General features: G+C 38.6%; 1 protein-coding gene across 1 annotated transcript; it reads right to left on the bottom strand.

Annotated features, from left to right (window-relative positions):
* Positions 1-1,693: 1,693 nt before the first annotated feature.
* LOC139742308 (uncharacterized) lies at positions 1,694-3,245 on the bottom strand. The gene has a single exon (XM_071652889.1). The coding sequence runs from the start codon at positions 3,243-3,245 to the stop codon at positions 1,848-1,850; it is 1,398 nt and encodes a 465-aa protein (XP_071508990.1). The 3' UTR covers positions 1,694-1,847.
* Between the last annotated feature and the right edge of the window lie 22,448 nt (positions 3,246-25,693).

Below are 25,693 nucleotides of genomic sequence, written 5' to 3'. Positions count from 1 at the left end.
TCCCATATTTTATCATTATATTTAGGGGGTCTTTTTAGCAGCTTTAATCGCATATGCCTCAAATTAACAGCAATGAAGTTACAGGTGTAACTCTTTTGCGATCAAACTCTTCATATACATACATACATACATGCATACATATATACAGTATATATACATACAATGTATATGCATATATACTGTATATGTATATACACATGTATATATATATGCATATATATATATATATATGTATATATATTATCAGGAGATAATAATTACATTGTATGCAGCTCGCATGTTTTAGTCGTACATGTACTCATGTTCAAGCGTTAAAACAGGTAATAATGAGCATGAGCTCGAGTAGTTAACAGGGTCTGACATGCTTTCAATCGATCTGAAATCTAAAGAAAGTTCTAGTTTCTTCCCTAGAAACGTTACAGATCAAAGCAGATTCGATGTTTTTGTGTAAGAAGAGTTTAATTCGACGTCTCTTATACATAATCAGTGTAATCCATTTAAATATAAAATTTACATTTACAATATCTTCACATACATACAAAATGTACTGACATGATTTTAAACATCACATTACAGGCTGATCAAAAATAACATGCAAAAGTTCATGACAGTACACACACAACAACCAGTCACAGATTAATTACTATCTGGCTGTGTGCACACATGATTTGGATTTCAATTTAAGAAAAAATACACTCAGAAATGATATAGGGAAACTTTCTTTCATTTCACCAAATGCGACTGAATATTACTTGCTATAGATCCAATTTATCACATTACTCTGGCAATTTTCGCTATGATCCCTGCAGAAATACAACCATACATCTCGTACCATCTTTTATTTTTCATTGCAGTCTATTTCCTTGTATTGGGATTGATAAATTTTTAGTTTAAGCACATACAGTATCAGGTAAAAATGTATAGCTATCTTTATTTACTTCTGTAAATTTGACAGTCGTTGCTCCGACGACCCCTTTTCCGGACGTTGTTACCATTAAAATTTCGGTTACCTGGGGGTTCATATTAGCAGATTTTTTTTATGCAAGAGCGCATCAAAGTGCATGAATTTTTTTTTCGGAAGACCCAGTGGAGCTGCAATTTTAGGGGACTTGTAAATGATGCCTTTGTGAAATGATGAAAAATACCGTACATGTACACTGTAGATGCTCATTAAGGATATGTTTTAAATGTAGCATAATTCTCGAGGACCAATGACGGGTACAATATGAAATGAATATGAAAAATGATTTGTAACTACAGGCGTAAAACGTATTCCAAGTAGTTCGAGGAAGAGTAGATAGTGTTGAAGTAAAGCTTAGTTGAAGTAAAGCAGTACATTTGTAAATGGGAATATATTGAACATAGGATACAAGCATGAAGTAATCAAAATAAGAACATTACATACGTGTTTTAGTTTGCACAATATAGGAAATAATATCATGAGACAAATTTCGTACTGCGGTTTGGCATTCAATGCGTGCACTTAATATATGCACTTCTTTGTCGTCACAGTTGGCAAATCTAGGTGGAAAATACAGGTTATATCGTCAATCAGTAGTCAACCCTGTTTCAGATTTCACCAAGATTCATATCCATGTTGAACATTGCGTCTTGTTATCTGTTTGTACAGCTATAGGCCTACGTTTGTTTGTTCCAATGCCCGTATCATATCTCCGTAGAAGACCTTCATTCCTTTCAGGCTCACACACGTTAAGATTTTTTCCAGACTTCAAATCTTATTGCTGCTTTGCTTCCAAACACTGCCACACTCCATCAATCCAAAAATAATTGCCACCCTACTAGTGTACATCAAAAAGCACATCATAAAAGAAATCGCAAATAACCTTTCATCCTATAAGCTCGGGACTTTCACTGAAACGCACTGACTTTTTCTCGCGTTTGGCTTTCTTCTCAGTATTTTTGGCATCCGTCGACGAATCACACGTGGATGCCTTAACGTCTGTGGTCCTTTGGGATGCGGTAGGTGATGAGTTTGGGGGAGACGGAGATGTTCTCCTCGGAGCACTTGGCGGGGATGAATCTTCCTCTTTTTGTGTGGGTGATGATGACGATAATGTCCTACTCGTGTCCGTGTCAACAACATTCCTAGTCTCAACACGAGAATTAGAAGCGGATGACACGTCAGAAAATGCACTCGTTTTGTCTTTGTCTTCCGAGGATAGATAGCCGGGCGTGTCTGGAGGACTCATCGTCGTGATCATCGCCTGCGGCAAAGTCTTACCGTCCGTGGACGTTTGCACATCATCAACGAATTGCACGTCGTTTTCCTCCCCACTGCTCGTTGTCTCACCCGTACGGGGGGATTTGCGGGGCGACTCCGGCGGGGAACTCATTTCAGGGTTCATCGCAACTGTCACCTCTATTTCCTGTGGCATTTCGTCACCATCGTCGGCTAATTCGTCCTCGCCTTCGTTCTCCTTGTCGGAATGACCTGCGAGAACGATGGTGTTACCATTGTCTTTAACGTCGCGTCTTGTCCGTTCCACATCACCTCTGCTTATTTCGACTTCCATACTCTGTTGTTTGGCCAGGATGTCTGCTATCGTTTTATTTTCTTCGAGTTGTTTGCTACTAAACTGTTCTGTTTTGCTTTCGACGTTGAGAGTGACTCTGATAGTGGAAACAGGAGGTCGTTTACCTTTCTTTTTGCTCAGCTGGTACTCCGAAGTCCCACGCTCACGCAGGATGTGAACGGTCGTAGTCTTTTTGCTTCTACGGCCAGACACAAGTGGGTTGTCTTTGGAATCCCCGATTCTTTGGAACGCTTTCACCAGATAGAGAGTAAGATTTTTCGCCATGGCCGTCGAGTCACAGAGAACAGCGTGACAGTCCCAGTGGCTGCTCTGGGACGGGCTATCGTTGCGCGACACAAAGCAAAACACTCTCGTATGGAACGGGTCCGCGGCGCCGAATGAAAGTTTGTGAATCGGGAAGAAGATGTCAGTACCTTCTGAGTTGAGATATGGCGAACCGACAAACAGCGTAGACACCCCAGCATCCATAGGCTGAACTCTGATGCCGTTATTCACGACCTCGATTTGCATCCTGCCTGGCGATTTAGACTTATTAGTCTTGAACTGGCGGAACAAGTCGTCGACGGGCTTTAGAGTATTATCCAATCCCACCTTCCCCGACATCTCCTCGTGTCCAAGATAAGTCACCGTGTATCGGGTCTGGGGAGACACCGGCTCAAAATTCCTGCTCCGCCTCTTCCAAAACGCCATTTCGCCTCCGGCAATGTAATATTTTCTAGCACGATAAAAATCCACAGGTACTGCCCTCGGTAAACTTAAACCGTATCAATTCCACGACATGTCATGGCTGGCATCCATTTGCTACTGAGATGATCGGCAAAACTGAGGCTGTGTTTTTCCGCGCGTGTTCAAGGGAGGCTGTCAGAGAGCGTAGGCGCATTACCTCAACACTGAGTAAAGGCACACAATACCACCTTTCGTTTGATTTCTAAGGCAGCGAGAAACGACGGTCTAATGCATCTATTGTTGTGCCGTAGTTATTGAGTACCACATGGGGATGGTATGCGACTAGTAGCAAGTGAAAGGCGGTGGGTTCACGATGCTAATGTTTAATTGCCAATTTGCAAGAGGCGTAGAGATTCATCGATAAGATTATTCGAATAAACAAGGGTGATCGCGAGGTCTGCTGCATGCAATGATGTCATTCTCACCATATCACGGATACCACCTGAATGCTAAAATTGCAGTCTAACAGATCTTATTTACGCACACGGGAATGGTAGTTCCTCTGCATGTGCATGCGCAAACAAGCTTACTCATAACTACGTCATCTATTCTACTGAAGTCTTGAACATAGCACATTCTATGATTCGCTTTCAAATGCACTGCACTTATGCTGCTTCTACCAAGAAAAAGCCGTTATTGAGACTATTATGTTCATTCATTCTGTGCTCACTCAGGAAGCAATGGCGAGCTTTTATCCTTGAAAAGTTCAGACAAAATACCTATGGTTCAGTGACGAAAAAGTAAAAAAGAAAAGTAACATCCAAACATGAACACAATGGAAATGTATAGTTTTCTTCTTTGCGAAGAACTCAATTAAGATTCCCGAATAGGCCTGATGGGTAATACTATGGTTGGCGAGGAACTGAAAAAAAAAAAACGGTTATCATTTATTTCGTTATGGCTTGGCTGATGCTATAATCTTTTACTTTTGTATTTGCTTGTGTTTTGTTTTTGTTTACCGTTCTGCTTCTGTCCTTGTTTAGGTTCTTCTTCTGAGGCAGTTGTAATCAACAGGACATGATTGCAATTTGTTTGTTGTCCTCATGGCCTTTAACCCGCCGTGTTCTTTGGGTGTCGATTGCCACACAAAATCCCATAGTGTTGTACACACAGTCCAAAGTCACTGGCGCAGAAGGGGGTTAACTAGGACCTCATTGTTGACCTCATGTAGGCATGCAGCTCATTTGACATCTGGTGTTTGTCAATTCTTGTCTTTTTTAGAAGAATGTATTAATCATTATCCTTGACAAAGTGCAGTTTTATATGTCGATGGTATTTTTTCTTTGGTATAGTTTCTTTCATTTTTTTTAAATAAATCAGTATCATTATTATCAGCCTCAATTATGTATTGCCAATGATAAAGCGCCGTCATTAAATCATCACTGTTGCCATGATTTATATTGTTTTCGTTATTTTCGTCATTATACAGAAGTATTATACAGAAGTATATGTCTCCGAAATGTCCCTATCCGAACAATCAAGGAGACATAGTTCACTGTAAAAACATCGGTGTTAGATTTAACACCACGGGTGTTAAATCTAACACCGATCAAACTTCAATAAAGGACCACACCCACAGGTGTTGAAAATGCACTGTGATGGTGTTGAAAAGTGTCCACCTGACACTTCGTGGTGTTACTTTGACACTGTACCTGGTGTTATTTTGACACTGTACTGGTGTTAATTCAAAAATGACACCACATGGTGTTGATTTGATATTTGTTGGTTTTAATATCAATGGTTTTACACCCGTCCAGCTTCAATAAGAGACCTCACCAGCTGGTGTTACTTTGATGTAAATTTATTTTCACATTTTTTCAAAAATCTAGTATTTTAATGTAAAATTCTTGATCGTCTTGTTTAAATTAAAAATCAACAAGAAGTGCAGTTACTAAGAAACTCTTCAAAACACAGTTTAAAATTTGGATATGACACCCGGAGGTGTTAATTTAACACCATAAATGAGCACCGAAAATTTAACACCAGCTCGGTGTTCACTATTTAACACCGGACTTTTTGCAGTGTTCGCATTAAATGGAAATGTAACATGTTTGGACGCAGTGGGAGAGAGCGTTTCAGTGAGATCATCGGTCATGAATAACGTTGATTGGAAGCATTCGATCTCTGTTTGGTAACTACGGACGGCAAATTGGTAACACGGTTCAAAAAGTCAATACTTGCAATTTCGCTAGAGCCTCGAGCGAGGGTTTGGATTGTTCGTACACACGTACAACCAGTGTACTAACCACCGTGTATTCATACCCCCCTATGTCGCCCATTGTCCCCTTCGGTATTGTCATGCTAAGTAGGGCATACAGGAGTGTCAAGGGTACTCCCGGCGGCTGCACCCCGCCACCAGCTGAGGCAAATTGATCCGATGACGCCCACGTTGATGTGGCGAGGAAGACCCAGAGAGCTATATCTTTAACCTTTCAATTAATATGTGAATGAAAAACGCTATTTACTCATCAATTTTTGTAAGATGTCTTCTATCACTTTCTGGACACGCTTATAGGAAACCATTAGCAAATTAAACAATCAGCAATTAATATGATGCAAGTTACAATTATGCCTCCATTATTATTATCTAGGGCACTTCTCGTATTCCCCAGTTGCAAACTCATTATCAAGTAACTAGCGGAACGCGATACGAGGCAAGATACGTACAAACACACAATATCTCTTTCACTCTTTTTCAGTCAAATTGCATGCTACTTTGTCTGGTAATCTTTAAAGGACAAGTGCACCTTCATATACATGTGTATTGAGTGAATGCAGCAATGATAGTAGAACACATCAGTGAGAGTTTGAGTTTAAGGAAAATATTGTGACAATCCATTCAAAAGTTATGAATTTCTAATAATTCTGCGCTATCACTGCCGGATAAGAAGACTACCTCAGCTTATTATGTCACATGCGTAGAGCGTTTAGGCCCATAAGGGGAGGGGGAATTAAGAGAAATTGTTAAGCGAAAAAAGTCTAAATCTACGGAGGGGAACCGAGACAGGGAAGAGTTAAAGAAAAAGTTTTTACCTTGTAACATACATGTGAATTGAATGAATGCAGCAATATCAGTAGGACACATCAGTGAGAGTTTGAGGAAAATATGACAATCCACTCAGTAGTCTTGAATTTTTTGATGTTTCTGCGCTATTACTGCCGGATGAGAAGACTGCTACATCTTGTGCTGTCACATGCATAGAACGATTATAAGGAAATATAAAGAGAATTTCAAATGCACATTCCCTTTACTTGTCACTGATATAATTATATTAGGGTAATATTATTCCCCTGCTTTCTGAAGGAGACAAGTCGAGTCCTCTTTTATCATGCGAGAAGAGTGAAATATAAAAGTTTTTTTCTATCATTTTCTTTATAATTGTTCCACACACGTGACATGACAACCTCTTGTAGTCTTCTCATCCAGTGATGACGACACTGAAACTTGAAAATTCATAATTTTTGAACGGATTGTCCGATTTTCCTCATGCTTTCACTGGTGGGTTCTATTAGTATTGATGCATTGTGTCATATTTTCATATTAAAATTTTCCGATGCTTATTAATACCATTGATGACATTTTCATTGTTGTACTTGTAAAATTATACACTTTCTTTCAAATTAACTTTTAACTGGTCCGGAATTGCCCTCAAAGTTGGAAGGGAAAGTTATCATCTTTATGTATATTCACAGGCATCGTGATTCCTTCACCTCATAATGGTAAAACGACAACAGCTTAGTCTGTGAACGCGTGATGAGTACAATGCTTTTCTCTCTCTTTCTCTCTTTGGATGCTTTCTGAGCTGTTCAAGAAGCTCCAATTGCCCTGACTTGTTACACATTACTTGTTGCTGACGAAAGATTGACGTTTATGGGCCATGGTATAGAGTTTTGATTTTTCTTCACTCATTTGTGCCAGGTGTTCACCAATACTCTTTTTTTTTTCTACTACGATACCAACAGCCCTACTAAAAAAAAAATCCCACATAATTACTTAATCTAACTCTGAATAGACTCATTAAGACGCCCCTGCATTGTTCTCCTAATATCCGGGAGGATTGATCCAACCTCTTCTTTTTGTTCTTACGAGTGGATAACCCGATTCCTTACACAGACGTGACTGAAATACAATTGGCTCAAGGAAAGGGGCGTATGGAGATACACGGATTACGTCTAATTATGTTACGAGGCTCAATAAAGGCTTGAGTATACTGGTCGCTTCGGAAATCCTTGCAACGAAAGACTTATCACAGAATGGACGTGACTGAAGACACTTGGTTTCCATTGTTAAGAATGATTGACAGAATAGCCTTCAGTGATGAGGAGGATTTGGTTTGGTCATGTCTGCAAGTAACCCACTTCCGTTTCTTGTCATCTTTTGAATATGGGAATATTAAGGCTAGCATTACTTCACAGACTGCATGAGTATATAGAATCATGTCGAGTAAGACTTATAACATCTGTTCAGATTATTCTTTTTTTTTTTCTTTTTCTTTTTTTTTTTGCCATGGAGAGTATTACGTTCCTGGAAGATCCACGTGCGTCATTGCTTATTTTCTCTTGCTATCCTTAATCAACTTATGTTACGTCATCATCCATTTCCGCTTTGTACTTTTCGTATGTTGTGGAGGGGAGTATTATTAAGATTAATGCAGTTACAAACTGTGCGTGACATCAACAGATAACGATATTTGTCGTTGAGATCAAACTTGGCTGAATGAATTATACTAACAGTACACCATCAGGCAAATTACTTTCTTTACATGCATACATGTCAGATATTGATAGGACACTCACCATCCAATTCGTCTGAATTTAAACTGGCGTTAAACAATAATACGGTATTACATGTGTTGCTACACCGCACAAACCAATGACGGCTTATACATCTATAGGCCTACTGTTATGTGGCATGTTTTCATTAAGATTTCATTTTCGTTCTTGTTTTTACGTTTGTTGTTCGGTCTTATTCTTTTCATTCTTTCTTATTGCTAATGTCTGTTCCTTATAGACGAGCTTGTGCTGAAAAGAAAATATTTCGCGTTGTCCAATAAATTATCATTGTTCATAGTTGCATCTGTCGAACTCCCCTTTGTTTGTATTTATTAGCAAATACACTGATACTTGGCATAGCCCATCGTGGTTGATAGTGATAAATTGAATTGTATGAGACAAGCCTTTTTTAACGACTTTTTGCATCATCGATCCACTTCCTCATTCTTCCCTTGTAAATCTAGCTTCTCATACGATACCCTATAATAGCGAGGTATCTATCATGCTGTACACCAGCCTGTTTCAAATGGAACCGATTTGTTATTGTCATTATATTAAAGATGAGGAAGTTCAGAAATGCGAGCAACGTGTATTGGTATCGAACCCACAACCCGTGCTATAGGGCCAGGAGTATAATCGTCATGCATGGTGCAACAGTTCTGTTAATCGAATAAACGGAAGCTGAGAGTTACCCTATAGTTCAACTATTGATATCTTGCTCTTGCTCGACACTCACGTCGTTTTTCTTCATATTTTCTTTTCACAGAGAAAAATAGATAGAGGGGAAGGGGGAGACAAGCTTACCCGAATGAGCGAAACTATGCATTCTGTCATATCTGTGAACCATCACGAGGGATGGTCAATCAAGATTATTTTCAGCTCAAAGCCACTTCGTCTCAATATGCGTCTTATCTTCGGGCCGAAATTCGGAGTAAGGGTCATTGCAATCGATATTACAATCGATACCACTTCCCCATTTTTCTTAAAGAACTTTCCTCATAGCTTGAGTGAAGTTTACCCCAGAGAGCAGATGTTGTGGTTCTGTCACAAGAATGACCTCTCACGGCTTTGACATGTCTACATCTCACAATCTGTTCACATCAGAATACATAATACATGATATACGTGTATGATATATTTTATACCTAACCATGTACAAAAATTAGAAGTTGACGCTCTAAAAATGCGGTGACAAAGAACTTGTACCTCCGACAGTTGCTCCGGTCTTATTTTCTCAAGGACTCAGGGTTAGGGTAAGGGTGAGTGTTAGTGATAAGGTTTTAGGTTTATAGTTTGATGCGAGGATTAGTATTAGGGTTATGTTTGCGGGTAGAATTTGACAATTATATTGCTCCTATGAATGATATATTATGTTTCGCGTGCAGATATATCAGGGGAGCAATTGTCGCAGGAGCAAATGTCATGGAACCTGCCAGTAACACGATGAACTTGCTTGCTCGCATGTATAAGATATGGAAATCATTTCCAGAACCACAACATCGTTTCATGGCCTTATGCTATCAATAACCTTATCTTTTCAACCAGATTAGATATTGGAAAGTTTCTACATGAACTCCCTGTTTATATCTCTATCTTCCAACTGGAATATGCAACAATGATTGCTATGACTACAGTATTCCGTTTTATGTGCTTATCATTTCGGTGCTCCATAAACGAACAAATCACACGATGGCATCGCTCGTGACTACAAGATGCATAGGTCATCATATCAAGTTACCAACGATACCTATATTATAGATATGGATATTTTTAGCCTGTTCTTATGACCGCGAGCTAAATGTAGGCCTACATACCAATAAGGCAAATATTGTGATTGACATAGACAGTGTGCTGTCAGCATAATTACCTCATTATTGAGAGATAAATCACCCACGGCTCTTTTTTGTGTTTGCTTTTCTCTCGCTCTCTTTCTCAAAAAAGGTTGCATACGAAAAGAATAAATATGAAAACCAAACAATATTCTGCGGATATTGTTTAGCAATAATACATTGGTTACCCCCTCTCGTACCGGATCTCTATTATACACCTATCATCGCTATGACAGTCTATATGGCAACTCGTAAAACATGAAATCGTGGTAAAACATTATTACACTCAAACACACAAAAACAAACGCACACACATGCACACACACAGACATGTAGACACGTACACACACTCATGCGCTCTGTTTAAAACTGATCGTTTCTATAGTTACCAAATTCTGCATTTTCTCATTATTATTTACTGCGAAACCAAGAGAGAAGTCCTGCCTTCAAGTCTATACAGGCACGAATGTCGATAGCATATAGATAAGAATACCAGAGAACCACCAGACACGACATAAGAGAGGGAGAGAAACAGAGAGAGAGAGAGAGAGAGATCTAAAGAGAGAGAGAGAGAGAGAGGAGAGGAGAGGAGAGGGAGGGAGTGAGAAAAAAGAGAGAAGCAAAATTATTGGGGATTATACGTGGATGAAATATGAGAGCTTCAGCTTCTACGAGAGGCTTTTCCGTGATGACCTACATTTGTTTTTTATTACGAGATTACGATACGATGAACATAACCATAACGCTGGCTTACAGTAGACCTCAAAAAGCTTTCAACTTGACGCCAGTGTAACCTTGTCAATAACAAAGATTCCTTTTGCAGTTGCCGAGCAACAATACCGACGTCTTCGACGTCACAATTGTGATTATGATAAACTGACCATGCATGGGCAAGTGCAACTGCCCGGCTATTTTTAGCAAAAGATGTTCATTAAATAGGTGACCTGTATCTGTAATCTGGATTTCATAGTCAGACTGGTTGATTACAATTCAAATTTCCTTTCGTGAATAATTATAGAAAAGACGTTTAATACACGAGTTAAACTCGCACGATTTGTGAAATTTAGCAAAGTACTGGCAGGAGGGATGACAGTAGAACACTGCAATAGTAAGTCACAAAAATAGACAAATCCAAGACAGCATAAGAGTTTCTTGGCTGTAGCAGCCGTTGCCATGTCTGTCAAGATAACACCGTGCTTTCAGGCAGCGAAATCTCATTGGTAATGAATGTAAGGACCGCAATGCATGGGCGACATATTACATATCACAAAATCCGAATAGAGCCAGTCATCCTTTAACCTGTCTAATCCTAAGGTAATTTCACTGCAGATTCTTTTTTCTTTAATTCACTTCCTCCTAATTACTGACATCTTTGAATGTGACGGTATATCTCAAATTGAAGAGAGCTTAGACCCCGGCTTAGACGGAACTGGTGAGATTCTTTTCAATCTGCACAAGACCAGACAGAATTTACAAACATTTGCCGACCACGAGAGATACAGAAACTGTAATCTTTTCACCTGAGCTACCAATTTAAGAACCAGTCACAAATAATAGGGATTGAGAGGCTTTTGGCAGTCCTGCTACTAAAACAATATTATAGATGAACAACGCAGGACTTCAATGAGAGATAATTTCTTACTCTATATTTCCTTAAATTCTGATGATAAATATTTTTTAATGATGAAAAGATGCACCATCAAATCACGAAAATCTATTTCTATGCCGACATGCATGGGTCATTTTTTTTTAATGCTTTGGATGCAATCACAAGGGGTTACAGTGTATCGTTGGCAGGAATAATGTGAAGGCGATAAGCACGAATTGATCAATGATTCGAGGAAAGCATCTTTAACTTTCGTTAACAATTATGATTACATTGCACCTGACGGAAAAGATACTAGTATTTTGTAACTAAACAAACAAATATCTACATTGACTTGACACCTCCTGCAGATAATGATAATAGCCACATAGATTCTGGCGTCTTGCTGTAGACACGCTATCAAATTAATGTACTGTATGGGATTAAGCAGTCTGCGAATGAAACTTTTTTTTTTCCAAATCATCTGTGGCACGTATAATCCTTTGCGGTTATATTTACCTGTCATACACCCTGGTGTATGGCAATAGGTTTGATGTCTTCCTTTCTCAACTCGGTGAAACACGAGAAAGACCCAATAAACTCTCACCGAGATTAAATAAAATGCATACTCACTGCGTGTGGACACTTGTCGATAATTCAAATAATTTAAATATAAAACGATACAGCGGAAGGTAAAGTTGGATATCATACCTATTACGTTTCTATCATATCAAAAGCAAACAAAATTGCAGAACAAACAATCATAATTACGGACAATGTATTTAAGATTTGCTTAAAAGGTTTCAAGGTATAACCATTGATAACGTTACACTCATCAACTCTCATTTAAAGGACATAAAGCGCCACAAGAACTATAAGTTTTACAATCCTATTTGTCAATGTCTGTGCCTTAATGAATGTTCTCATTAAATTCGTCAAGGTCTGAAATAGTTATAAACCACGCATCTAGAGAAAGGTTGCGACGTGAGTCAGTTAAAAACCAAAACTACATTAATCCGAAGAAATGGAATCTAATTGTTATTGAGTGTGAGCACTTTATCACTTTAATTATAGCGTGGAGCACATTTATCGTAGGAACATTAGAGATTTGGAGTGCGTGGTCTTCTTCAACAGTTCTAGTTTCATTAGGTTATAGATGTTCTCTCGGATCACCTTTATGTTAAAGTGTGCAGTTTCTGCACAAGTAATACCGCGACAATTTCTGCAGTTACATTGCTCCAAGATTTTAAGGAACCTTTAATTCTTCCTTCTCACCTCCGTAGCAAAACAAACAAATGTTGACATTTAGACAGGTTTTACAGTTTGACCAAACACTTCGAAATGTTTGGTCTTTTGGGGAACTCTATGAACGTAGATTCGATTTTCAATTTTTGAGATATTTCCAAGGACTTTGAAATTGAAATCTTCTTGATTATAAATGAGTGAAAACAGTACACATCACAATAACAACGTTAAAACTGAACAAAGCTCGTAGTCAGTTCATACCCTAAAGAGTGGAAACCGCTGTTGTGAACTTGCCGGACTCGTGAACCACCAAAATCAACACTAAGGATTATGCCCAAGTTCTTATGTCCTTTAGACAACACATTCCTTCGTGGATATCTACCAAGATTTCGCACCAGAAGCACGTTCCATTTACATCAGCCCCGGAGCCTACAGAACAAGTTTCAATATCGATGTCGCAATCTGCATGCACAGCGTGTCGAAAACAAAAGATCGTGACCGTGTTGCAGCTGCCTCCACTGAAAGATCTTTTTTTTTTCTAACATTCTACATTTTTATAGTGAACATATGCAGAAAGCCGGTAAGGCAATGGGAGTGGCTTTTGCAATTATATTCATGAATTTTGCGTGACAGTTGTGTGAACCCTTTACCTATTTACCCATACCATAGTTTTCCCTGTCTCATGGACTACACATCTATGGCGGCACCAAAAAAAAAAAAAACGAGAGTACCTGGAAATTTGAATCTTGGAAAATTCGTGCGTCTTGTATATGCATTGTGTGTATGATATGCATATATACGTTATACGTTCATATACATATATATTTATATTTATACAAAAATCATGATGTTGTTGTATCTATATAATATTGTAAATAAACGAATTGTAAGCCAACAAAGATATGCAAGTCGTCTTTGACAAAACAAACATTCGAGCAGATTTTGATTTGATTGATTAATTTGATTTCCACAAAAATTCTACACTATTTTATACCTTTGTGAGCATCATTGCACTCCATGCAACTTGTAGCAAGTGCGTAGTAATATCATTGTGAGCGTGTATAATATGCATGCATTTCTGTTGTGTTCGTAGGAAGAATGAGAGAGGGAAAAAATGCTTTCTTTTCAAAACTTAGCCTGTCTGTCTGGTAACTCAAGGAAAGCGATGTTATCGAACAATGCAATTCCTTCTGTAAAGGTTTTTTGCTGTTTGCATTATATTCTTGAGCAGCCAGGCCCACGACTACCCGACCTTGAATGCCGTGAAGATCACGTGTTCCCCACCGGAACGACAGAAACAAACATGTCTGAAATGCTGCAGTCTTCAAACGGGAGAACAAGACATTTAAATCAAGCGTAAATATAACATGAATAATGGCTAAGGCACTTGTTCATCTCATCAAACTAAACGTCGTAAGGCACTTTCTACTCTGTTGGAGACTCATGATAAAGATAATGCGTAGGATGATGATGAATATTGGGTAGTAGTAGTACGTTGTAGTAGTACTAGTAGTAGTAGTAGTAGTAGTAGTAGTAGTAGTAGTAGTAGTAGTAGTAGTAGTAGTAGTAGTAGAAGTAAAAGTAGTGAGGATGGTAGTAGCTACAGCAGACGTAATAATAGTAGTGGTTCCATGACATTTGCTCCTGCGCCAATTGCTCCCATTAAGTATCTGCGCGCTAAGCCAAGCATAGATTCTACCAACAACCATAACCCTAACCCTAATCCTAATCTTCTCATCAAACTAAACCTAAAACCCTATCACACGCCCTAACCCTAACACTATAAGTCCTTGGAGAAATGAAGACCAGAGCAATAAGTATTGTCGCAGAAGCAAATGTCGTGTCATCAGTAGTAGTAGTAGTAGAAGTAGTAGTAGTAGTAGTAGTAGTAGCAGTAGTAGTAGTAGTAGTAGTAGTAGTAGTAGCAGCAGCAGCAGCAGTAGTGCTAGTGTAGTAGTAGTAGTAGTAGTAGTAGTAGTAGTAGTAGCAGCAGCAGCAGCAGCAGCGGTAGTATAGTAGTATAGCAGTATAGTTCTAGTGTGGTAGTAGTAGTAGTAGTAGTAGTAGTAGTAGTAGTAGTAGTAGTAATAGTAGTAGTAGTAGAAGTAGTCGCAGCGGTAGTAGTAGAAGTAGTGGTAGCAATACATAATAGTAGCAGTAGTATGTTGTAGCAGTATAGTAGTAGTAGGCCTAGTAATAGAAGCAGAATAGTAGTTGTATAGTAGTAGTAGCAGTATAACTTTGTAGTAGTATAGTAGTAGTAGTAGTAGTCTTGGTACTTAGTAGTAGCATCAGTTGGTATCCATCCTATCAGTCCTCAAACCATTAAAACAATGTGGAACGCTGTTCCGTGTTATATAAAAGAAGCTCCCACAGTGTTAAAGTTTAAAACTGCTCTCAAGACATTTCTGTTCAAAAAGTATTATGAATGAGTTTGGTTCTGCATTTATGGTACACATATTGTACACTGCATTTCTTCTTTCTACTTCATCCCTCTCCTTAAAGCGCATAGAGACACCACGGTAGTGATATGCGCTATATAAGCACTGTGTTATATATATATATATATATATATATATATATATATATATATATATATATATATATATATATATAACAAGCTCATGCGATAGAGAGTACGCTGACACCATGTTGGTAAACATCTCTCATGGGCCATCGTATTAGACGCTCCCAATTAACCAATGGACGTTAATTTCTCCCCATGCTGTTACTTTGGATAATTGCTTCCTATCCGATTTGCGTGTCCTTCAGGGTTAACTGATACTCATCAAATCATGCTTGCATACGTTCAGTAGTACGAATACGAATACACCTTTCCTTGCTATTTTGTTACGTCCAGCTTGAGATGATAAACCCAAACGTTTAAATGGTGGTCGTAAGGAAGTCGCTGATTATTATCTGCGAATAAAAAAGATGCACTTTTCAGTGAACCGACGAAGAAATACAGAACTTGCCTGCTGCAATTCACTTGCACTTTGTGAAACATGACCCATAACGACGATTAAAAAGGAAGGAGAGGATAAGATGAAAACACAGGGTGGGATAAAGTTAATGTATTACGAAAAACGTCAGTGAGTATGAAGCATTCAATCTTGCTTGTCGACAAACTAAAACACAAAAATGAATACGCAAAACTCAATTAGATTGCCGTCCATTAGTTCTGCAAACAATAATCACTGACAGATTTAGCGCTGGTCGTGGCTAGAATATCGATCAACGAATCATTTGTTCACATCATTACTAATGTTGCTTGACTGCTGCGTCATGGTTATAACTGCTATACAGCCCTATGTTACCAAACACTGTGGACTAAGACAGGGTGGATATTGAGAACAGTTTTACTACCATCCACTTAGTTTGTCAAAGTGACTAAACTCTACGTCCCATGACAAGTAAAACACTTGAGCACTTTCGTGGGCAAGCAATCATGTTATACGCGGCTGCCTTTAAGTCAAAATTATTATTATAAAAGAGCTCTTTTATACACCATGTGGAATGGAATTGAAATGCACCTTCCCCTAAAAACCGAGTATAACTTGCACGGGATTGTCTCCCTGCAGTGTATTTTGTTAATCATAATTAGTACTTCAGTGATGATTGACAGATGATGTCATTGACAAAATCTTGGTTTGGAAGGTTTTTGTTTGCCTATTCGTTTGTTTGTTTGTTTGTTTGTTTGTTTGTGGTGGACGTATCCAAATGACCTGAAGTAAAATAGAAAAACATATCACAAAATATATGACATATATTAAGATATTCATTTGGCCACATAAGTAATGTTGAGGATATCATGAATCAGCATAAGTCAGAATTGGTGCTTATTTACGTCGATAAAGAGCAATGTATCAATAGTTGCAATAAAAACAATTCGACCCAGGAATTCATTAATTTGGAGATTGCAACACGCACAATATAAACCACAGACATTGTCAAATTGATGGTTAGCCCGGCTGTATATTCGAATCGATTTATCTACGTCTGCAATTTCTGTTTTATGATGCAAAGTTATTTTGAGGACCACGTCTTTCATTGACAATCGTGCTGTATTTCAATGTGTTTGATAGTTGGAAATCACGCACTCGTTTCGGGTAGTGAAAACACACACGAAGTTTTAGAAATAAATTGTAGCAGTCGTTTTTTTTTTTAATTTCCTATCATAACAACTGTTTTGTTACTTTGTGATCGAGCCTCTGAAGGCGACGCTTCATTAATTTCGTTCAGCATTCTTTCTCTGCAGTCTAATCTTTCTCCTGTTTTCGCTTTAAACATGTAGCTGAACTACCGAATACATTGAATGACGCCATTTTTCGATTCGTATTTAAACGGCTTTTTGGAAGCAGAATGAAAAGGGTGGCTGAAGCGTAAAGAACTAACTCCTTACAAAGACGACCATCCTCATAGACCATTATTATAGCACGTTCACGCATTGAATCAAACGTCTAGGCGTAGAGTTTGCCCAATAAGTCATGAGCATGAAAGAAAAACAAACTTCTTTGTAGGCTTATAATCAGCCAGATAATTGGTCTTGGTATCAGTTCAAGTCGTTCATTATCATGAATAACCAAACGAACAGTTCAGCTCATTCAGTCTTCTGACAGCCATAACATGGGCTGGTTTTATATCTTGATTTGATCTAATCTCATTTTTCTTTCAAGGAATGGTAAGTACAGAGCCAGAAAGCATAACAACACCTCGCCTGTGGGTACTCAGTAATTAACTATACGAGCAGGCCTACAGGAACTACACCGAAAACCCAAAATGAGACAAATAATCGCAAGGGTAATGGTCGCTTATCGTGCATGGTGAATGTTTTCCTGTTCTGACTGGTCATTTATTAACTCAACCGTCCCGTGTATGAATAAATGAGCTATTCATTTGTCATCTGTCATTGGTTTTTTAAGTGTCGTCTGCTTCCGCATGTTAGCCGCCATTTACCGATATCCTTTACGGGAAACTACTAGAAAATCTTGATAAAAGTCTGCGAGTTTTGCTCATCTAGTATTAAAGCAAACGGAAAGTAAAACTGTGACAATGATATCAAGTATCAGATTAATTTGATAAGATCAATGCATTTAAAGCATTTTGAGATGAAAACCAATAGTAAATCTGAAACAAACGCAAGAAAAAGCTAGTTCGGTACAAATGACCTTTATTTTTTTCTCAGTTGGCAAGGCATTTCACTTGTTCTGAAAGCAGCATAACGAACGACGCTTGCCCGACGTAACAATTTATGGAATTCATCTTCAAGCAAAAAATAAACGAGCAGGTGACTAGAATGATCTGTCAATTGACACCTGGGGAAGCATACATTTTATTGTTTTATTCTTTTTTCTGTTGATTCTGTCAAATACCAGATATACTGTCTGGTGGATGTGTTGGAAAGCACTACTTATAAGGATCTCATGAACAATCATCACATCACAGATGCTTATCCAATTGACTTTGCACACGAACATACCTGTTGGTAAAAATTACCTTGTTCTGCTCATGCGCAAAGTGGATTTACGAACTGGTCTATACTTACACACTCATCTCACTTACACACTCATCTCACGTAAACATATGAAAACACACATGTGATAACTCAATCATGCATAGAAAGCGTGCTTTCGCAACAAACACATGCACTCAAAGGCCCACACACAGACACTTCTATGACTTCTTTCCCAGAGGACAACCATTGATCTCTTACATTTCTCGTCCTCATACTAGAGACAACATGTAGAAGGTTAAAGAAAAACGGTTGCATGGCTTTGCCGAGGACGGCGGGGTTCTCTTGACACTCTTTTCAACTTTGTCCTTGGTCTTGAAAACAACTCCGGGAAACAACTTAACCCTAACAAGCAGCCTGCAACCGTCAAAACACAAGATATTTTCACGCCCTGACGTAGATGGCCTCCTACCTCTCATGGTGATCTCTGCCAGTGCAATGTTTACTGTATCAATGACACTCCAACATAATGTTGTAGCGAAAGATGTTGCCATGACAAAATTCTTGCTAAGCCCTATGAAGATTCATCGGTTAGAGGATTTCTCCTGAACCAAAGAAAAACAAATCAAACCAAACAAAACGTGTGACTTCGGTATTGTTTATCAAGTTTATATCCATTCTCGATTGTTTCTTGACATAACGCCTGATTATATAATTCATGGAACAACGAAACGTGTTGTACTATGAGCATTGATGATAGACGCAACACGAAAGTGAATTTTGAGGCAACTGCATTATGATACAATCACATATGATGTCAACTTTTTATATCACGAGTTAAACTGCTTAACCCTTGAAATACCTAATCAAAGCACTGTGGACAGTGATGAGGAGATTTAATTCACACAATGTAACTCACACAATCAAAGTAGAAAAATAGTGCGCAATCGGTGATTGTTATTCTCTTTTACCATCGATCCAAGGTTATGTAAGGTTTTAACAAGTTTTTTGACGCACTCACACAAAAAAAAATAAAAATGAATGAACACATAAAACATACTGAAGCAACATAACAGTGGCAGATCCAGAGGGGAGCGCAACCGGTGAAAGCCCCCCCCCCTTTATTTTTCGTTAAAAACAAAAGAAATAAAAAGAAAAAATGAAATGAAACCCGGAAGTGGCACCAGAAATATTAGTTGCCCCTCCCCCTTTACAGAATTCCTGGATCCGCCCCTGGCATAAGGATGTCTGTCGAAAACGTTGCAGCTATTCGAGATCACACTTGAACTCTTTCTTTACAGGGAAGGGGATTGAAGTATAAGTCAAAAACACACATTAAATAAAAAACTGAACAACATAGCAAAAAACAAAAAACAAACAAACAAACAAACAAACCAGTGGGATCCACTGACTTTTCTTTTTATTAAAACCCTTTCTTGGCCTGATGCTTTCTTACTAGCTTGAATCTGTCGTTGAATAGATGAAAGTTGGGTTGATGAGATTTCCTACTCCAGTGGAATGGTTATAGGGATGATTGATAGCCATTATCACTGTGTTTGTTGTATGTATTTCGATGATTTCGTCGCTGTCGTGAGTGTGACTGTGTGTGTGTGTGTGTAGGGGGGGGGGAGGATTGTTAAAGATGTTTGCATGTGTGCATGCGTGTATGTCTGTATGGGTGTATGTGTGCTGGGAACGGAGTGTTGGATGTTATGTTAGCCTATAAGGATCCCGAATGCCTTCAGTCAGTTTTTAATCATGAATTTTATGAAGGTATCAGAGATGATAATGGTAAAATGAGGTATACACGTTTATGCACTCGCCCCAAAATAAGTGAAAGCCATGTAGGTATCATTTGAATCGACATTGGTATGTCTCGAGGATGTTCCGGGCATGCACGAAACGTTATGGATGATTCCTTGCAGGTTATCATAAACAGTGCCACCATGAGTTATTTGTAAAACTCAAAACTTTTCCTCTAATCGCATGACATCGTGCAGATCTTCTGCTCTTTGCAATCATTATGGCGTAGAAATATCTGTTTTTAAAAATCGATGCAACATGCTTCATGTTTGGCAAGCATCCATTCTGGGATTTTCAGAGAAGGAGATCTCCCCACTGGAAGTTCGCTAGAGGTTGTTATGCAGAGAGGATGGTTCATATCATAGGCGCCGGAAGTGGGGGGGCAGGGGGGGCGGCCGCCCCCCCAATCCAAAAAGTGGGGGGGCAAAACGCATTTTTGCCCCCCCCCCAAAAAGCCCCCCCCCCCGAAAAAAAAATAATAATAATAAAAATAAATGAATAAACAAAGAAAATAAAGTAAATATGTATACATATGAATAAAAGGGAAAAAATATGGCTACAAACGGCAGCTTTTGGACTGTAAAATGTCAACATTTTCGAGCTCGCTCGCTTCGCTCGCTCGCATCCAGCAGTTGAGCCCGGTGCGCCTCCCCCTTAATTTCTAAAGCGAAAAACATAGCTACGACGGCAGTTGTTGGACTCTAGAATGCCAAAATTTGCAAGCTCGCTCGCTTCGCTCGCTCGCGTTGAATCGTTATGCCATTCTCCTAATGTTGCTGACAGTAATTGCCAGTAGTTGCGCCCGATGCCCCCACCCCTTAATTTCCAAAGCGAAAGATAAATATAGCTACAAACGGGAGTTTGGGGAGTGTAAAATGTCGAAATTTTCAAGCTCGCTGGCTTCGCTCGCTCGCATTGAATCGTTATGCCACTCTCCTAACGTTGCTGCCAGTAATTGCCAGCAGTTGCGCCCGATGCCCCCCCCCCCCTTAATTTCCAAAGCGAAAGATATAGCTACAAACGGGAGTTTTTGGACTGTAAAATGTCAAAATTCTCAAGCTCGCTCACTTTGCTCGCTCGCATTGAATCGTTATGCCATTCTCCTAATGTTGCTGCCAGCAATTGCCAGCAGTTGCGCCCGATGCGCCGCCCCATTAATTTCCAAAGTGAAAGATATAGCTACAAACCCCAGTTTTGGGACTGTAGAATGTCAACATTTTCAAGCTTGCTCGCTTCGCTCGCTCGCATTGAATCGTTATGCCATTCTCCTAATGTTGCTGCCAATAATTGCCAGCAGTTGCGCCCGATGCGCCCCCATTTATTTCCAAAGCGAAATATATAGCTACAATTAAAACTCCAGTTTTGGAACTGTAGAATATCAAAATTTTCAAGCTCGCTCGCTTCGCTCGCTCGCATTTTATTGTTATGCCATTCACCTTATGTTGCTGACAGTATACAATTTGTCGATCGTTTCACACCGTCATTCCATAATCCATGTAAGGAAAACTTACAATGTTCCTCAATGACTGCGTTGTTGAATGTATCACATTCCGTAATGTATTGTAGTCCCATTATTGCTCACGCACACACGCACAAGCATACAGAACGTCAAAATTACTTTATGGTTCCCCCCATGTTTCGACCCACCGTACGCCACTTTACATATATATATATATATATGTATATATATATATATATATATATATATATATATATAATAGATGTGTGTGCGTGTGTGTGTGTGTGTGTGTGTGTGTATTGTTTAACATATGCATGGTCTAATCTTGAGCCCCCTCCAATGTTTGCCCCCCCAATCCAAAACTGCTTCCGGCGCGCCTGGTTCATATAGTGTTTATACAATTTTTGTTGTCGCAATGTGATGCCAGAATGACTCCTTTTTTTCTTTTTTTTTGTTTTCGTTAAGTATACATGAGATATGTTTTGCAAATTTTCTTTTTTCCCTCTATTTTAAGGCTGTCGTATCTTCATGCTATATGCTTATTTGACGACAGTCTTCTGCATTCACACTCCCAATACATGCGCCATAATTCAGTCAGATCATTTGATTAACTTTATCCCGAGTGGTTCCCAATTGATGTGTTATCTTATTCTTTTCTTCAATCTGTATACGTTTGTCTCAATTATGTTCGGATGTACACACTGTGAATTTAAATTTATTGCCAATTCATGGGGTGGAACACCCTGATCAGCAGAGTTGGTTTCCATAGGTGTACACACTGTATGTTTTATTGTCTCGAAAATAAAAAGAAAGTACTGTACATCATTTGTAATATATGTTCAATGCAGAAAATTCCTTATAAATTCATTTCAATTGAAAATTGAAAAAAAAAATGAAAAATTGGTATCGTTTCATTGTTTATGGTGAAAAGGCGATTGAATCAATGTTAACAGAGTAATTCTTATTCCCCATTTGGTAACCGGCTGATAACAGCAACAGAAGCGTAAATTTACCCCTCCCCCCCCCCCCCCAAAAAAAAAAAAAAAAAAATCTCATTTCGTTCGATTCAATTATTGTTCAAGCAATGCGTACTACTCCCTATCCACATTGCAGACACAAAGACGCATGTAAGACGCCTCCGCATACTGAATGCAAATGACCTTTGATTCACATATTGTGTCTTCTTCGTTTTAGTCTTCTTCCTCAGGAAAAAGAACTTTATAGTTTCGCTTAATTCCACTTTCAAGGAGGTTTTGTTTTGATTTTTTTTTCATACTTTGTAATAACAGCGACAGAATTGTAAATTTAACCCCAATGAAATGTATAATTTTCTCATTTTGTTTCATTCACAACAACGTCAAGCAAAGCGTACTACACTAACAACATCACAGACACAATAGCACACGTAAGACGCCACCTCATACTGGATGCAAACTACTAAAAATAGATCTGCACCAACGTTTTGAACGTCATTACTGACCTTTGATTCACATGATCGTGTCTTCTTTGTTTCAGTATTTTTCCCCAGAAAATAGAACTTCATGGTTTCGCTTAATGACCACTTTCAAGGAGGCTTTGTTTTGATTTATATTGTACTTTGCCAAAATAAGTTTGTTGTTTCTCAGCAAGGTTATGCACAAAGCTGTGAGTAAATTTGGTAAAAATTTTCATGGAAATTAAGAAATGAGCCATGGAACGATATTCCTTTCAGTATTCTGTGGAACGTTGGCAAACGATTCTTTGTGAAAGTGTCATAGTAGCAGCGCAGTAGTTACAAACAGCGCCCTCTAATGACTGTAATGTAGTACTATTAACGGGATCTATGCCTTCGTCACGGAGTTAATGTCATTTTTGCTTGACTCTTTATCATATCAATTTGTTTCTCTGTTTGTCATAAACCTTTCTAACAAAAGTTGTGAACAAATCCAGACGAAATATTCAAGAGAGGTTAGATATGAGCCAAGAAAGAAATGACTTTGTTTTTATCTGTGGTGATCCAAATAAGCATCTGGATCCAAATGTTTTTTTATTTATTTATGATTCTTTGTCTTTACGAGATTATAGTACAATGTACTTAAAACATTTTGCAACATAAGTCCTCAAATAATGTCTTCAACATTTATTGTCTAGGAAAAAGAAGACGAGAATAACAAAAAAAGGAAATAAATAAACTCAAGTGCATAAAAATGGGCTGATGGGGCAGCTTTAAAGCAAGTTGTATTTACTTTGATCCTGATAATGGCAATGTTTTTCATGATGCTTGCAGTTACATGAGAAAACTAGAAATGTCGCTTTGGCGACTGATGCCTCCGCCATAATGCATGATTCTCCCAATAGGCGTAAAGTACAATGTCTTCACAATGTGACATCTATGACAGTTTCACATAACTGGCAAAATATTGAAATGACAGGTTTGTCAGAAATGTCTTGAACTGGGTTGCTTTAATTTTCCAACTGAGTGCAGGTACACATATTTGGGGAATTGAGAATTTTTACTTGAATTCTGACAGACCTTTTTATAAGTTTATGCTTTGAGTAATTTCCAAGGTATGAAGAAAGAGTGTAATGACGGTACAAAATGGATTTTTTTTCTGGGGGGGGGGGGGCATTGAAACCTGGCCTTTGACCCTTAACCTTTGACCTAATTGACCTTCTGGCTGGAAATTTCCCAGAGAATCTCCATTAGGTAATGCATGTATTAAGTTTTGAAACTAATAATGCAAGCATTGCATATACTAGTATATGAGGGAAATAGTAAAATTTTAAGGAGATGACCTTTGACCCCCTGACTATTGACCCATGACCCCTAAAATCCCTACATAATCCCTGCCAGTCAGTACATGCGTATGTACCAAGTTCCACGAAGATACATTGAACCATTTGCGAGAAAAGTGATATTGCAACATTTTCACATAACCTTTGACCTTTGACCTTTGACCTTATGACATGAAGCTCTCTCCGGAGAATCTTTACGCAGTAGTACATGTCCACACCAAGTTTCAAGAAAATACCTTTGGGCATTGCATAGATATGGGGGAAATTGCAACATTTGTAGCATTTGACCTTGACCTTTTGACCTTTGACCTCTTGCCAATGTCACTAAAATCTACTCAACTAATTGTTTCATCATACATCATCCTTGGACCAAGTTTGGTGAAAGCTGCTTTATCCAGTTTTGAGTTATCACGTAAACAGATAAATTTTAGGATTTGACCTTGATCTTTGACCTCCGTCCGATTTCACTGAAAAACTAATCAAGTAATTGTCCCATCATACATCATCCTCCGAAAGAGTTTTGTGAAATTTGCTCAATCCAGTCTTGAGTTATCGCGTAAACAGATACAATTTCATGATTTGACCTTGACCTTTGACCTTTTGCCGATTTCACCCAAAATCTAATCAAATAATTGCCCCATCATACTTCATACTTTGACCAAGTTTGGTAAAATTCCAGTAAATATTACTCAAGTTATCGCGTAAACGAAAGCGGACGGACGGACGGACGGACGTACGGACGTACGGACGGACGGACAACCCAAAAACATAATGCCTCCGGCACCACTTCGTGGCGGAGGCATAACAAAAAAACAGGAAAAATTGGAAAGATTTGCTTCTATACACCTCTCACAAATGTAATGTATATTATCGCAAACACTTTCATCTTATACGTCACCCGATAAAATGGCTGTAGAGCGATATATACAGCTGGCACCTTTAGAACCCGATATGTGTGTGTGTGTGTGTGTGTGTGTGTGTGTGTGTGTGTGTGTGTGTGTGTGTGTGTGTGTGTGCAGGCGATATCTGCAAATAAAAATTGTAGCAAATGAAAATTGTTATTTTTTTTTCTATTACTTTGAATGGAACAGAATAAACATCCTTGAAAAACAAAAAAAAAAGAAGATATCATTGTTGACAGACACGCAAACACACACAGGCCCACACACACACATACACCGACATACACACACAATCAAATGAAGAAGCAAGGACAACACCAATGCAATTTTTCATAAACTCGTTATAATTCTCATGAAAAATATTACATTGTCATCATGATACACCCACGCGATCAGATATGCAAGATTCTATCACATACAATTCTTTTTCATCTAATACCACAACCTGTCCACAAATGACATTCATTACAGATGATAAGAGTCGACGGAATCTTGTCCCTTCAAATAAAATCTATCGCAATCCTTTTCCTTCGAGGACGTTTCCCTGCAAGTCATTTGGTCGTAGCTGAGTAAAGCTGACTCAAAGTTT

The sequence above is a fragment of the Diadema antillarum genome, unplaced genomic scaffold (assembly GCF_040938485.1).
Source record: "Diadema antillarum isolate AM-2024a unplaced genomic scaffold, OU_Dant_1.0 scf00000032, whole genome shotgun sequence".
In the NCBI taxonomy this organism is placed as follows: domain Eukaryota; kingdom Metazoa; phylum Echinodermata; class Echinoidea; order Diadematoida; family Diadematidae; genus Diadema; species Diadema antillarum.
This window is presented reverse-complemented; position numbering and strand designations above follow the sequence as displayed.

Bases quoted from the DNA above. Each gene is read 5' to 3' on its own strand.
- LOC139742308 (XM_071652889.1), bottom strand. From the start codon at position 3,245: ATGGCGTTTTGGAAGAGGCGGAGCAGGAATTTTGAGCCGGTGTCTCCC.